The 15,524-nt window shown below is 43.5% G+C and overlaps 1 protein-coding gene across 1 annotated transcript in view; it reads left to right on the top strand.

The window, feature by feature from the left end:
• Positions 1 to 15,524, top strand: part of LOC144114257 (beta-catenin-like protein 1) — a gene marked incomplete in the record, with an annotated part of 38,516 nt that overhangs the window by 16,958 nt on the left and 6,034 nt on the right. The window contains 5 exon segments of the mRNA XM_077647865.1: positions 2,259 to 2,407; positions 3,994 to 4,175; positions 9,845 to 9,942; positions 12,474 to 12,554; positions 14,299 to 14,436. Coding sequence (XP_077503991.1) covers positions 2,259 to 2,407; positions 3,994 to 4,175; positions 9,845 to 9,942; positions 12,474 to 12,554; positions 14,299 to 14,436 — 648 coding nt within the window.

Raw genomic sequence — 15,524 nt, 5'->3', positions numbered from 1 at the left:
AAAAGAAGGACAATGACAGGACGGAGCGCGCTCCGTCCTGTCAATGTTCTTCCTTTCTGTGGCAGCCACAGGAAATTTCAGGGAAACTGTGTAGGTTTCAGTTTTATTCAACTCTGGCTTACTTTTGTGTATTGTATTCATTGGCACTAACTGTTTTGCAATCTTTTTGAATTCAGCATGTCTTGACTTAGCTGCAGTGTAGTGATGAACTTGGTGGATTGCTTTTTGTGATGTCCTAGTAATGTCTTGAAGGGTGTTTAACTAGGAGCAGCCAAAGCAGCATGCTATGATAGCTAGATTGCTTGGCTAGAGTTTCCAACATTGAGAATGCTGAACCACTGGTGTTTTGAACTTCAAAATCAACATATGTGCCCCTTGATCCTGTGGACTCCCATAAAGACACAGTATTGAGCTCAATTTTCTTGGAAGGTTAACAGTTTTACCAACCCTTGTTTAGTTTCTGAAAGGCCTATTGCAACGAAATTTTGCATTGGCTGGAATGCCTCTTAATATGTTAAACTCTTAAGCCTCTTATTATGTTAAACTAACCGTGACAAAGTTATGCACCTCTTAGATAGCCAGTTCTGTTGTCAAAAGCATTCAAAAGCTCTAGAGCAGACGACGCGTGTACCTGGCTGTGTAGCATGCAGTTAAACAAATTACCAGACATGACGTAAGTACTAACCACAGAGATCCTGCCTCAAGCCTGAACCTTGGGGAATGAACAGATTACGGACAGTTTGTATTGAAATGTTGGTCGAAATTTCCGGAACCCTTCACTATGGTGTCCCTCATAGCCTGAGCTGCTTTGGGATGTTAAACACCTATAAACCTAACCAAGCCTAATCATCTCCATCTTAAATGGAGTCTAATGTACTTGATAACGATAATTTCTTTGAAATTGCAATCAATGAATGATTTCATTTTGTTTACTAACAAGTAAAAAATTTTGTATTCTTACTTCTAGTTAAAAATTTATTCATCACATTTGTGGACCTGCCAAGGTGGCTTAGTAACAACCATGGCATTCACCTGCTGAGCCCAAGGTCGTAGGACCAGATCCCACTTGAGGTGGTTGCATTTCATTGGAGGTGAAATGCAAAAACACATTTGCTGTGCAATCTCACTGCATGTTAAAGAACCTTAGATGGTCGAAATTGACATGGAGCCATTCAGCATGGCGTCTTGTAGGCCGTGTGTAGCTTAGAGCCGTTAAACCCCATATAACTTAATACAGCCGTGCCCCGTTCATATCGGCACTTTGGTTCCTGAGGAAAACTGTCCAGTGAGTTGTCCGTAATAATGAGTCGTGAAGAAAAAATAATTTAGAAATAAAAAACACCCACTCAGGTCCACATTTGTGCATAGTGGTAGGCAGTGAAATACATTCAAGAAAATCTTGGGACGTCCAGTTACGTTGTCCTGGGAGACAATATAGTTAGTATGTTATGGCGCAGCTTGAAGAACCAAGCAGTGCATGAGATGCAATCAAGTGTTTCATGGTGTGATGGCTTATCTCCTATTATGATTGTTCACATCCCATGAGCAGCTAGTACCTCTCCGTACTTAGTCGGCTGACAGCTGTGGAATACGGCTTTCAGTGCAGTACCAGATGAAGAAGGAGTTTTTTCTACAGCCATTCATGCATTAAAGCAAATGGTAAGGTGCGTTGACCAGGCACCTTGGCACAGTAAGGCATGAAACAACAGAAAAAGGGCTATTACTCATCGCATTTCCGTTTTCACACTGCCTTTCGCTGGTGTCCTGCACTCAGAATACAGGAAAGGAAACATCTGGTTAAGGCAGTGGAGATTTTTTTCTCATCGCTTCCACATTAACGTGGCGAGAATACACAGGTCCCAAAGGGCTTTGTGCATTTTCACCCTTTCCATTGTCTGAACAGCAAGTTTTCATATTGGCGAGGCTTAAATATATTGAAAAAGTTTGGTTCCCAGAAAAGTCGTCTATAATCAAATCGTCCATATTAACTGGCGTCACATTAATGGGGCATGACTGTACTGTAATGTTAATGCGTTTACTGCTGTTAAAAACCAAATTAATCAGGCCAGAAATCTTCTGAATTTTTTTCAGCAAAGTTGGCAAAAGTTCTGTTAGTGAAGCTCTTTTTAAAAAGAATATGTTCTGTTTTGGAGCTTGAACTTAAATCATTCATAGTAGTATCCTCATTGTCCTATGTGAGCTTTATATGAGATGGAGTCTGACGTATTTAAATCTTTGGATGTGGCTTACTGTTGCAGTACTTCAAGAGGCATGACCCAAGTTCATCAGATGAAACAGAGATGATGGAAAACTTGTTTGGGGCCCTCTGTTCAAGTCTGATGTGTTCCCCCAATAGGGAGCGCTTTCTCAAGGGTGAAGGCTTGCAGCTAATGAACTTGATGCTCAGGTATGTTTAATCTGGTGCTTAAACAAGGGCAGAATCACCATTTAGATCCATCTGAGCAGAGTCATTTGGCTGCAGAAGAGTTTTACAGCTTCCTTAAATATCCTCGTTTTAAGAAGTTTTTTCTTGTTCGGGGCATAAACCAAGACCCGGCATCACTAAGCTAACCAGTTAGCAGTGCTTAAACAAGGCCAAATTGATGAACAACTTGAAGGAAGGTTTGTGTTATTCCAGTTTGTCTAAAAGGATTGCCCTGAGATAGAGTAGATTTTCAATGAGGAAACAATTATAATTAGTATCAATTTCGTCACGTCACATTTAAAAGCTCTTTTAAAGGCTTATGGAGGGAGAACTAAATGCACTGGGCAACATTGCACCTCAAAAGCTATGCAAGAAACTGCTCCAAAGACAGCATTGGAATGCAGTTAGAAATACATGGTAGAGAAAACAGTGGAAGAGGGTAACGCCAAAGCTGACTGACAAATTCATGTTTTGTGTGGCACGTTATGAAAGTAGCTAAAAAAAGCCATATTGAAGCACAGGCAGATACAGTTGAACCTCGTTATAACGAAATAGTTTATAACGAAATAATGGATATAACGAAGGAATGACGATTCGCTTTGGAAGCTCGGTCAGCACAGGCTATTACAAAGCCACAGCTATAACGAAGTAATCGCCGGGCTCCTTCAACTTCGTTATTATGACGTTCAACTGTAGTTATTGTGGTGTGCAAATATACTATCATATGGCATTTTATAATGCGGGGTTTTTGGTTTTTGCTGAGAGAAAAGGGGATGTTATAGCGTCTTGCAGGAAATGCTAGCCTCTTTGACATCCAAATGCTGAAAAAACCAGTCTACTGTGTCCACTTAATTAGGTGTACACAGTAAAGTTAGCTGCTACTGCAGGTAACAACCAGTAGCTTGAGACTGCTTCCATTTCTCTGAAACACTATGCCTTTTTTTTTTTATTCCTTTGTGTATCTTAGCTATGACACAACCTTGTAGAAGCACTTGTTTAGGGCATAGTACCATGCATGTGTGGTATCAGAGGGGAATAAAACATGATTTTGATAGTATAATGCGCTGACAAATGGCTTTGTAGAATCTCAATGACATACTGTGCACATGTGGGGATATTTCAGTGCTATATTTATGCACCTGTATACTCTATCTTTGAATTTTGAATGCCTCAGATGCCAGAATAGTGAAATTGTAGAAATAAGTTCTGTTTACTTTTGTCTTAACTTCTACTTCAGGCTAAGAATTTTCAGGATAGGACTCCTGTCGTAACATAGTAGCAGTTTAAGCGCTTATTTGGCTACCTTTATGTAGTACAGCTGCCTTACGCAGTTGCCAACCAATTTTTCGGACACCTAAAATTTATACGTCTCAGTTATCTGGAGTTTCAGAAAACCACCTTGAACATTGTGCGATTATTGATAACTTTTTTTTTTCTGGGCTGCTTGATTACTTAGTGTTTTCACATTTCTTTCAAGTCTGAAAAATTGCTTGGCGACTGTAGTTGCAGACAGTGATTTGTTTTGCTCACCTAACACATAGGGGATGTAATTTTTTTTTTTTTGTCAGGGAAAAGAAGATGTCACGTAGTGGTGCACTGAAGGTGCTCGACTTCGCCACATCTAATGTAGAGGGTACTGACAACTGCAACAAATTCGTAGACATCTTGGGCCTTCGCACAGTGTTTCCCCTGTTCATGCAAACTCCACGGAAGTACAAGAAGAAAGTGGCATCTCCCGAAGAGCATGAAGGTAAAGCTATGCAGAAGTTTCATGCAGTGGCATGGAAGCTTGAGTTAGCAGTCTGCCACTAAATTCCAATGGCCATCGCGGTGGCTTAGTGGTTATGGCGCTTGGCTGCTGACCTGAAAGATGCCAGTTCGATCACTGCCGCGGCAGTCGAATTTCGATGGAGTCGATGGAGGCGAAATTCTAGAGGCCCGTGTACTGTGCGATGTCAGTGCACGTTAAAGAATCCCAGGTGGTCGAAATTTCCAGAGCACTTCACTGTGGTGTCCCTCGTAGCCTGAGTCGCTTTGGGACGTTAAAACCGCATAAATCAAACCACTAAATTTCTAACGGCGTTTCCTTAGAGCATTGCCTTTTTTGTTGATTAGAGGCTTTAGAGTAATAAATTTTCAAATTTAATGTGGCATGATTTGGCATAGGCTGAAGAAGTCTTTCTTGACGCAGTAATGTCGATGTGCAGCATCTTATGATTTGGATGTGGGTTTTTGCGTGTGCTCGGCAGTCATGACACGGTACTTATTTTTGTACTGTTTAGCATCACACTGGCCTTGTTTAGCGAGTCTAGATGTTAACTAGCTTTTAAAGCTCCACAATGTACCTTCTGTCTCTAGCAATAATGTTAACTAGCTTTTAAAGCTCCACAATGTACCTTCTGTCTCTAGCAATAATGGGGTATTGGCTTGATATTGAAAAAAATGATTATTGTGACCACATTTATTCTCATAACTTGTACGAACTGGCATACATTTAGTATTGAAATCTTACATTAGAGTGAACTTTCTTATGCCTGCTTTTCAAAACTGTGGCATCTGAGTGGTACTAACTACCATATTTACTTGCGTAATTTGCTCACTTTTTTTCTTTAAATTAAGGATTAAAAAACAGTGTGCGCAAATTATGCAAAAATTTTCTGGACACGTCCTAAAAAATTCTACAAAGGCCGTAACACGCAATACATACTGTGCATCGCCGCCTATAATGCCCTCCCCATCTCGCACTCCTTACTGGCAAAAAAAATAAATAAACACAGCCGATTTGCGTATTTAATCAAATGTGAAGTCTGTGCGCTAGCACTGCTTACCCCTGCTATACTTTTATAAGCGATGCAAAGTGCACTGGTGTTCTATGAGGCCGCTCCGCCTTCTAATTGGCTAAGCCACGCGATGCGGCGTCACCACAGTCTCCTTTGTGCTTCAAGCTCACGGAGCGAGAGAGCAGGGCGGCTTGCACGAAGCAAATAAGACAGTCTTATTCCCAGTCTAATCTTATTCGCGGTGTAAAACCTCTCTCGGTTTTGAGCAAAGGAAAGGCACATAGCTAGTTCACTTTGTCAGTGGATGGACGCCTCAAGCTTGCGAGGAACGCAGGCTAAAACAAGGTTACCAAGCTTTTAATCTGTGTTCGTGGTGTGCTTGAGGTGTCCCCCACCAAAGTGAACTAGCTATGTGCCTTTCCTATTTTCAAGACCCAGTCTAATCTTATTCACAGTGTAAAACCTTTCGAGTTCTGAGAAAAGGAAAGACTCATAGCTGCTGGGCGCAAAGTGCAGCTCTCCTTTGGCAGCGCATTCACTCGTACTTGAACATTTGGAAAAAGAGTATTGTCTGCCATCTTCAGATTTTCACGGATGGTTCTGTGGACAAGGTCAAACAAGCTAGTGCAGCGGCTTTTTACATTCCTTCTTTGGACCGTAAATGGTCTGTACGCTTTACTGTTGTCGTATCCTCCACAACGGCCGAAAGTGTTGCTATTGAGGCGGCTTTACGGAAGTAAGGCTCTTGACCGGCTCAACCTGGTGTCATCCTAACTGATTCAAAATCTGCCCTTCAGAGGTTAGACCGCGGTTTTCCTACTGATGCCTTGTCTATAAGCTCTCTACGCTTGGTGCAGAATCTGCACAGCAAAGGCTTTACTCTATATTTCCAACGGGTGCCCTCTCACATAGGAGTCAGAGGCAATGAGATGGCAGACAGTCTCGCCCATAAAGCTCTGTCAAGAAATTCATCAAAAAAAGCACCTCAACATGAAAAAAGACTCTTCAGAGAAACGGTGCTCGGTCATTTTAGTACCCTGTGGAGTGCACCTCACAAGCCATGTGTGACCAAGGGACTGAGAACATCCCAGGCCACTCTACTACATCGAATTTGCAGGGGCTCTGCTCGTACTCCTGCCTGGATGTATAAGACGGGCATGGCATCGTCTCCGCTATGTTCTTAATGTGGTGTGTGCGGGGATATAGAACATTATTATTATGTACTACGCGGAAAGGTATGTGATATTCGCTTCGTTCAAAAAGACAGGAGTTCCTTCACAGTACAACAGTTCAGGAGTGGAAACCAGACATGCAGAAGGGAGGCTGCACGCCTTCTTTTAACATTTCTGCAGGACACTGATCTTGTCTCTAAACGGTGACAGCAGGAACGGACTATGGTCTACTGTGTCTGAATGTGTACGTAGATGGTGTCTTCTGGAGTGGACTGCGTTATACTGTGAGTGAATGTGTGCATGGATAGTGGCACTGCAATGTTCTACTGTGACTCAATATGTGCATAGATGGTGACTTCTGGAGTGGACTGTGTTCTACTGTGAGTGAATGTGTGCATAGATGGTGACTGCGGGAGTGGAATATGTACTATTAAAAGTGACTGTGCGCATAGTGGGACAGATCCGACAGGTTTTAGGTCATTATTAACATATATGTGACGCTACGGTCGAGCGATAGCCGGCAGAATAAGCAAGGCTAATCCCACCTGTAGCATACAACAACTCAACTTCACTTCGTCGATGCCTCAAGCACGCTACGAACGCCGACTAAATCACTGAGTTTGCAGGTTTTTGGTTTGCGTTCGTGGTGTGCTCGAGGTGTCCACCGACAAAGTGAACTAGCTGTGTGCCTTTCTTTTTCTCAAAACCGAGAGAGGTTTTAGACTGCCCGGCCCAGGCTTTGGACTGCTATCGGCGAAATCCATGATTGTGGCTAGAAGTGCTATGCACTAAAAAAAATATTGACTCCAAATATAAGACACATACCTCCCTCCCACCCTGCTTCACATTATCTAGTTCCCCGTGGGATGGCATGATGGTGTGTGCGCAGCTCAAAGCATTAAACATGCAACAATACAACTGCGAAGCCAGCAGTGGGAGGCAAAGATGATAATGGTCAATAAAACTGCACCCGTTGACTAGCAACAAACTGAACAGCAAATAGTTTGGTAGTTTCGAATTCGGGCAACTGTTCATCCGGGAGAGCGACCGCTAGCACAAGCGAGCCGGGTGAACGGTGCACAATTTATGCCCTTGCCACTCGCACCTTTTGCAACCGCACATGGCGACATGCCCGCGCCGATCTTCCCAAGCCTGCCTTGAGCGCACCTGCGTACATGTTGGTGGTCTGGGGTAGCAGAGTATGCAAAATATGCGAGTAAAAGTTTTTTTGTTTTTTTGTTTTTTCAAAAATCCGGGTAAAAAGTTGGAGGTGCACAAATTATGCGCGGGTGCAAATTTCGCAAACAAATGCGATATATCATGGTGGCACAGCTTCAATGCATGTCATACATATTAAATGGATTATGATGAATATAAAATTGAAGTACCAGTGCTGAGCTCCCATACTGTTTTCTGCATTGTAGGGGATGATGCAGTAAGCTCCCATGTTACGCAGAGTGCAAAATTCTGCAAAAAGTCAAAACTCTCACTGTACTTTTGTTTCCATTTTCCAAGTATGTTTTTATTTCACTATGACCTTGGTTCATGCAGGAAACGGTGATTACGAAGGTTTTCTTGATTCATGGAGATTAGTTCAGTGCATTAACTCGCATCATGACAGCTTGAGTTGCTAAGGTTAAGTTACAGTGCTACAGTATATGTACAGTATTGTTTCTTTTCACCTATGCCTACAGTGTGGATAAATATGCTACAAGGCTACCTTTTAGCCCTTGCTAAGTGCTGGATTTGACATAACACTCTTGTGGCCATGTAAGCCGAGTACATTTTCAGTTATTCCCTTCCTCTGTAGCATTTACCAAGTTCAAGGGAGCAATGTCTTGTTGAAGTCATGTACTGATGCTATTAATGTGTATGTGGGTGCTAAGCTTCTTAGTGTGCCAATGAATGCACTTTGTAAAATGACCACTGCACATCATTGAATGTGGTTTTAGTGTGCAGGTCAAGAAACCTTCATTAGCGAAAAGGCCCAGTTACTGAAGCAGCTGCTGCAATCTACTTATCGATTGAGCTTAAAAAATGCCAGCTGTGCGCTGTACTGCACTTTCAGGGCAATTGTAAGAATTTTCTTCATCTGCTGTTGGCTGTACTCCATCGCACAGCTGTACCATAGCTGTATAAAGGTCTGTGCCCTTTGTCGAAAATGTACAGGTTATTGGATTTGCTTCTGGGGCTTGCTGCGAGGCTTGTTTCGGATAGCCTGCATTCCATTTCTCTTGAAGGTGAGACAAGCTCTCAGGCTCACTCCTGTCAAGCTTAGGACTGCAAGCAGTGAGAGAGAGCTGCACTGCACAGCTTGGAAGCAAACTCCTTGGGCTGTCTGTTTTGGCAAAAGCTGTACATGTAGGCATACTGCTATTATAATAGCATGTGAGAGAAAGCCATGGAAGGTAGTATAATTATGAGATAATGAAGACCCTTTTCAATTACTCCAACTTGTTATTGAGTGCAAGTGCACATCCTAGGCATATAGCCTGAAAAGGCGGAAGATAGACGTGCAATTCATGTGCCCCGCACACGGGTATGCTTGCTTTTCTAAGCGATCTGTTGTTCATGTAAGCAAACTTTGGCCGCCTCAGGCAGGAAGCTCATCTTGCCAATCCATGTTCGATTGACCTGTCTGCTGAGGCAACTCACCCAAACCAAAATCAGAAGCACATCTAAAACTGCTCAAAGCTGATATCGCTTTGTCATTAGCTTTCTCACTTTGTTGCTTTGTAGCAACTGTGGCAATTTTTCTTGATGCCTGATAGCCGTTATCCACTTCCTTGCATCATAGGCCATTCACAGGTCATTTTGTTCTGCCATCACTAGTCAAACTATTGACTGAGCTGTGAGAAGAATGGAAAGCAAGTGGTTTCTTTTTGGTGGATTTTTTTTTATAAGGAAAGGACATGTTTTTAAGTTGAGTTAGTTGGTTCCAAAAGTTTTGGCATTTTTAGCAATGATGACAGAATTTTTTGTTTTAGTGTGAGGTTTTTCTTGTGCAGCCTTTACAATGCTTATGTTTTCTTACCCTATTATGTACTCTAATTTACTACAGTAATTGTTTTTTGCAGCCTGATGCATTGGTGCTTGAAACGCTCCAGCTTAAATTGGTGTGCATCTCTTTTGAAAGACGGCTTTTATCGGCATCTTGTTTGCACCGGTAACATTTCTATGTTACTCATTTTCAGCAGCTGCAAATACAGATGCTGGCCGACTCTTTTGCTAGTATGCCCATAATGAAACTAATTGTTTTACATTGATGTTGAAGACATCCTACCTTTTAACTGCTTCGGAAATCTGGCTGTACTGGCTGATAATTCCAGACTTTATTTGTGATACTGTTGACTGCCCCGTCAAATGCATTTCTGCCATAGAATCTGTTTTCTGTCACAGTGTCTGCTGTGAAGAACTCCTCTTGTGTAACGCATTGCCTTACGATTGTTTTATTTACTTTTGTGCAGAACATGTATGCTCAGTGATAGCGTCTATGCTTAAGAATTGCAAGCCCACACAACGACAGCGCCTTCTGAATAAATTTACAGAAAATGACCATGAAAAGGTGAGTAAACAGAGATCTTGTGGCAAATTACTTTGTATGATTAGTGTTGCATAATTGAAAATAGGACTTAGTTGAGGTGGACTTCTTGTCGTGTACTGTGGGAGCTCCGAGAAAAACATCAAAGGGTGGCATTGATTCTTTCCTTTGCTAGTGCCTTTTTTAAGCTGCTTTGTCAGAATGGCTGGTGTGTTACAAGTCCTATAGCCTGTGCTATGCTCATTGCTTTGCATTGAAGAAAGGCTGACAATAGTAATAAGTCTTTTGCAAAATGGTAATGGTGACGATAATGATAATGCCTGTACCCACCGTGAACAGATCGGCACAACCTTTTGGTGCGGCGAGCCAAAATGCAAACTGAGCATAGGCAGGTTGCTTACTACTTTTGTGAGCCACATATCCTGCTTGAGCCTTTGATTGAAAAGGCTGAAAAGTGGCGGTTTGGGTAATACAGCTGAACCTCATTATAACGTAGTTGAAGAGGCCCAGCGATTACTTCGTTCTAGCTGTAGTTTCGTTATAGCCAGTGTTGAACGAGCTTCCAAGGGGAACTGTCATTCCTTCATTATATACATTATTTTGTTATAAACCATTTCGTTAAAATGGGGTTCGACTGCAGTATACCGTATTTACTTGCATAATTTGTGTTTTGTTTTTTAAATCAAGGCCTCAAGAAGGGGTGTGCAAATTAAGCAGAGATTTTCAAAAACTCGCCCTAAAAAACTGGTCTACAAAGGTCGTAATGCGCAATACATCGACAGTTCAACCTGGATATAAAGCTGCAAAAACAGTTTGGGATTTTTCAGAGTTCGCGGTCACGCTGCCACCGCCATACTGGCCGAAGAGGCACCTGCTCCTTCCCGCTCTCTGCTAACTGTATTTGTGCCGCGTGGTGTGATGTTACAAAAGCAAAAGCAGCGGAGACTGCTGTGTTAAACAAAATCAGGTATCATACCACAACCAAAAGGTTTTTCTTTATTTTATGAAACACCTACTTTACCTAGTCAGAGTCGCTGCTGGAAAGATCGAACTCCAAGCCATGGCCGACATCGCCGCGACTGTTGTCACCGTCATCACTGCGACCTAAATTGCATCATCTGATGCTTTCGAACATACTACAACATTTCCACTTCAACAGCAGCAAATCTTCCTTGCTTAGGCCCCCTAAATGCTCTTCTTCTTGGGTTTGTGTTTGTGAGATCAGACTTATGCTTTCGCCAGTAGCGTACGCGGCTCTCTTTCACTTGGCAGCGGCATGGTTCCCGTTTTCCTCAGCAAATTGTATCACAAGAAGTTTGAACTTTGCCGTATAATAATGATAGCCCGTTGCAAGGAGCTGTGACCGAATGACCAAAACACAAACTACCACGCATCAAACCACCAAAATCAATGACAGTAAGGATGTACTGTGGTGCGGCCGTTGTGGGGCTGCTACACTGTACCTCTCACTTCATTTTGGTTTGTCCTTGGCGGTGTGATCAGCGACATGGTTTTGGATTCTAGCCCTAGCGTGATCGCAAGGTGCCCTTGATGCTCACTCGTTCGCAGCATGGTTCGCAGCTGCGTGTAGCAACACAGACTCAAGATGAAGGCTGCAGCGTTCCCGCTGGCCACATGATGCACGTCGTCACATGGGAACAGGGGTTGACTGGCGGAGGCAGGAGATGAGAGAAATGTGCTGCCGCAAAGGCTGCCTTCGCAGTATATTCAACCGACGCTGGGCCACATGGCGATGTTGTGTAAATCCGGATGTATGCACGTGCGCGCTTTCGCTTCATCCGCACATGTCGACCGTACAGTCCTGCCTACACCTCGTGACGTCACAGTGCAAGCACGGCCTTGCAAGCGCAGTATGTATTAGGTCACCGCGCCAATCTTTCCAGGCCTGGTTTGCACAGACCTGCGCATGTGCTGGTGGTCTGGAGCAGCAGGCAGCGCAAAACATGAGTAAAAGTTTTTTTTTTTTTTTAAAGCCATGCAAAAAGTTTGGGGTGTGCAAATCACGTGCGGGCGCAAATTATGCGAGTAAATACGGTATATCATTATCATTGTTCACGCGCATTCCTTCGTTGCTATTGCTCTTGGTTAAAAAGAAAAACATGCATTTGTATATGTTTAGGCATAGTGGGACATGGTGCCACAATATTTATTTGTGCCCAAATCTGGCTGCATATTTTCCTTTGAAGGCAAACAGCCATTTCTACCTTTGGGTTGAACGGAGTTTTGAACGAGCTGAATGGTGTGCTTTATTATGAGTGCATGTTTTTTTTTATGAATAATTAAGAATACACGTGCACAAAACAGTAGGTGGCACATGTTGTGAGAACTCTTTATTTGGAAAGGATATGCATGCATATGTGCACAATTTAAGGAATTGGAAATGTGTACATGGAGGCATGTGCATCTACACAAAGTGAAGAGTTGATAGCACGTGTCATTTGAAAAGTGTAATCCAACTAGATCAGCAGTGAACACTGATAGTGTTTCCAGTTGAGCTTTGTGCATGCACTAAATACTTGCTTAATGTTTTCCAGGTGGACAGGCTCATGGAGCTTCACTTCAAATATTTAGAAAAAGTGCATGCTATTGACAATGTGATTGAGCGTGAAAAGGAGGTGAGCACTTCCTTTGCATCCTATAATATCACATACTCTCAGTTTCTATCTATCAACTTGGTGAGAACACATATAATCATGCCAAATTATTTGACTTTTTGGAAGGTAATATTGGGGGTGCATTCATTATTTGAAAAAAAATTGCTCATATCTTTTGTTTTGCAAGTTTTTTTTTAATGCAAGAGCATTTATTACTTGACTTGTTGAGCAAAAACCTTGCCATCGCCAGAAAGCCATGGCAAGCACGCGTGGCAGAAACGTGGCCCGCTAATGACGTTGTCACTCCTCCTGGAGCAACAGGCCATCACAAGGCAGGGTAGATTAAGAAAAGCAAGTCGAATTTCGCAGTGAATGTAAACATTCCTTCCTGCGGATACCCTCTTAGCTGGATAACAAAGCAGACTGCACTGAAAATGGCGGCAGCAGAAACGCGGCCCCAAAGGACGTCATCACCCCTCCTGGTGCAATAAGCCATCACAAAAGGGGTAGACCGAACAACACCCTTTCAGCTGGATAACAAAGCAGACTGCGGTCAAGATGAGGGCGGCTGGACCCCTCCCTCACGTGCACTGGGCAAGGGGTCACCGCCCCGACAGACTTGATGTGGTACATGTACACAGTGGCGTGTCGGCTCCGCAAGATATGCTAGGAGATACGATGCGCAATGTCATATTCATGTAAACGCGGCTTATGGAGTCATCATCCGAAGTTGAATCACTTGCGTCTACATCATCAGGTGAGAGAGCAAAGCACGGCCTGAGGCAACAGTTCACTGCCGACGAAGTACAAGACCATCGCAAAACAGCGAAACATGCGAAGCGAGCTGTTGCAGCAAAACAAGTCCCCAATTACTCAGAGACACACTCAGCTGAGGTGTCTCGTCCATCCCATGCGTTGGTCACCTGTCGTCATATTCATCGTTATCAGCAACAAGTATAAACGCTCTCGCATTTACGTAAGAATTGCTTAGGTGCCCCCATAATTTTGTTGTTGTTTTTATAGGGTTTAACATCCCAGAAGCAACTCCGACTGTGTCCCTACACCGTAGTGGAGGACTTCAGATAATTTTCGCCACCTGGGGTTTTTTAACGTGCTCTGACATCGTACAGTACATGGGCCTCTAGCATTTCACCTCCATTGAAATGCGACTGTTGTGGCCGGGATAGAACCTATATATTTCGGGTCAACAGCCAAGCACCATAACAGCTGAGCTGCCGTGGCGGCCATGTCTTAAAAAGCTGTGTGCACTTGGAAGCAGGCATGATACAGACACTCTTGCATTAGCTACATGCACCTGAAAGTATGTTCGGTCTTGACTTAATTACTGAAGGGACGTTCTGTGAGACAAAGTGCAACTCCTATCTTAGATGCGTTGAGTCAAGGTTCCAGGTTGCAGTGTTTTGCAAGCAAGAGCCTGCATTTGGTAATCAGGACTCGAGTTGGAAAAACTTCGGTCCTGATTAGCACGCTGTTGGAAAAAAGAATGTACAGAAATTTTTCTGTTTTATACCATACCAGAACAGCCCCATGTTTAACACAAAAATGGGCAAGATCATGTTTTTTGCCTCCCAAAGATTTCACTGTTCGGAGGGTTTTCTTTTCTCATTTGGGGGACTGATTGCAAATTTTACACTGCAGGCACTACTAAGACTAGATTGAGCAATAAAAATTAAACATCTGAGTAGTGGTTATGCACCACAATCATTAAATTTGGCCTTGCTGTGATGAGCCTTCAATTTTTCAGAATCCAAAGCTTCAAGATGAGGATGACCAGATGGATCAGGAGGACAAGTTCTACCTTAGGCGACTTGATGCAGGCTTGTTCACTCTGCAGCTGGTGGATTACATTATGCTGGACATTTGCAGTTCAGGCCCACCATCTGTGAGTATTCATTCAGCCAAGAAGGTGCACGTCCCTCTTCTTGAAAAAAGAAGTTGTGGTTTTGACCTTAACAGTAGCAATAGCCATAGGGGGGGGCAGTTTGGTTCTTAAAGGGACTATGCAATAAATTAATTGAGATTACGTAAAGCAGACGAGAGATAGGCATTTCATCACTCGTCACCCCAACACAAGAATTTTTAAGCTAGCATCAATAGCAGCCAATATATAGACGATTAAAATTACGCTCCTCCTCTCCCCCCTCAACTCGTACACGTGGGGCGCCAGACAAAAATAAAGAAAACAGCTGTGGGACTGGGTCCCGCCCATGAATACGTCATCCACTGACGTTCCTTTTGCAACTTCCAGTTGTCCCTCCTAGCACCTCAGCAGCAGCGTCGGCGGCGTGATTGCGGCGTGCCTCGGGTTTCTTTGCTTGTCGTCTGTTGTAGTTAAAAGTAATGGACCCAGACCTCGAGGTGCGACTGCTCGCTCTTACGGCCGCGATGAGCATCGAGCCCTATGCGTTCACGCCGTACTGACTGAACGCCAATGACGACAGTAGCGACTTGGCGAGCCACTGCGAGGGGCTCCGGAACTCCCGACAGAAGGAGGCGGCAGAGGAAAATAGAAACCATATGCGCGAAGGCCATGCCCTGGCTCGCGCTTGCCTGAGAGGGTCGCACGGCGGCACGAGCAGACGATTTTCACGGCTACCGGAAGTGTGCACGTGACGTTGTGGCTCCAGCGAATGACAGCGTGTGGTGGCCTGGCGACGTCATGGGTACAGTGACGTCTTTTTTCACGATTTTAGTTTCAAAATCGGTCACTACGAGCACACCAATGGGCCCGCGAATTTTAAAAATGGATAATAAATTGCCGGCTCAGGTCCGAAGACTCATACTTGGTGTGAATGCTTCTTAGGATCACTTCTAAGCATTGAAAACATTTACAAGCGACTTTTTATTCATTGCATAGTCCCTTTAACACACTGTTCTGCATTACTGCCCCATTTCTCAAGAAATCAAAATCAATATGGCCACCATGCCAGCCCATGTCTATTTTTCTGCAATGAGTTGCATCTACTTAGC

This window comes from Amblyomma americanum, chromosome 1 (genome assembly GCF_052857255.1).
Source record: "Amblyomma americanum isolate KBUSLIRL-KWMA chromosome 1, ASM5285725v1, whole genome shotgun sequence".
NCBI classification, from domain to species: Eukaryota; Metazoa; Arthropoda; class Arachnida; order Ixodida; family Ixodidae; genus Amblyomma; species Amblyomma americanum.
This window is presented reverse-complemented; position numbering and strand designations above follow the sequence as displayed.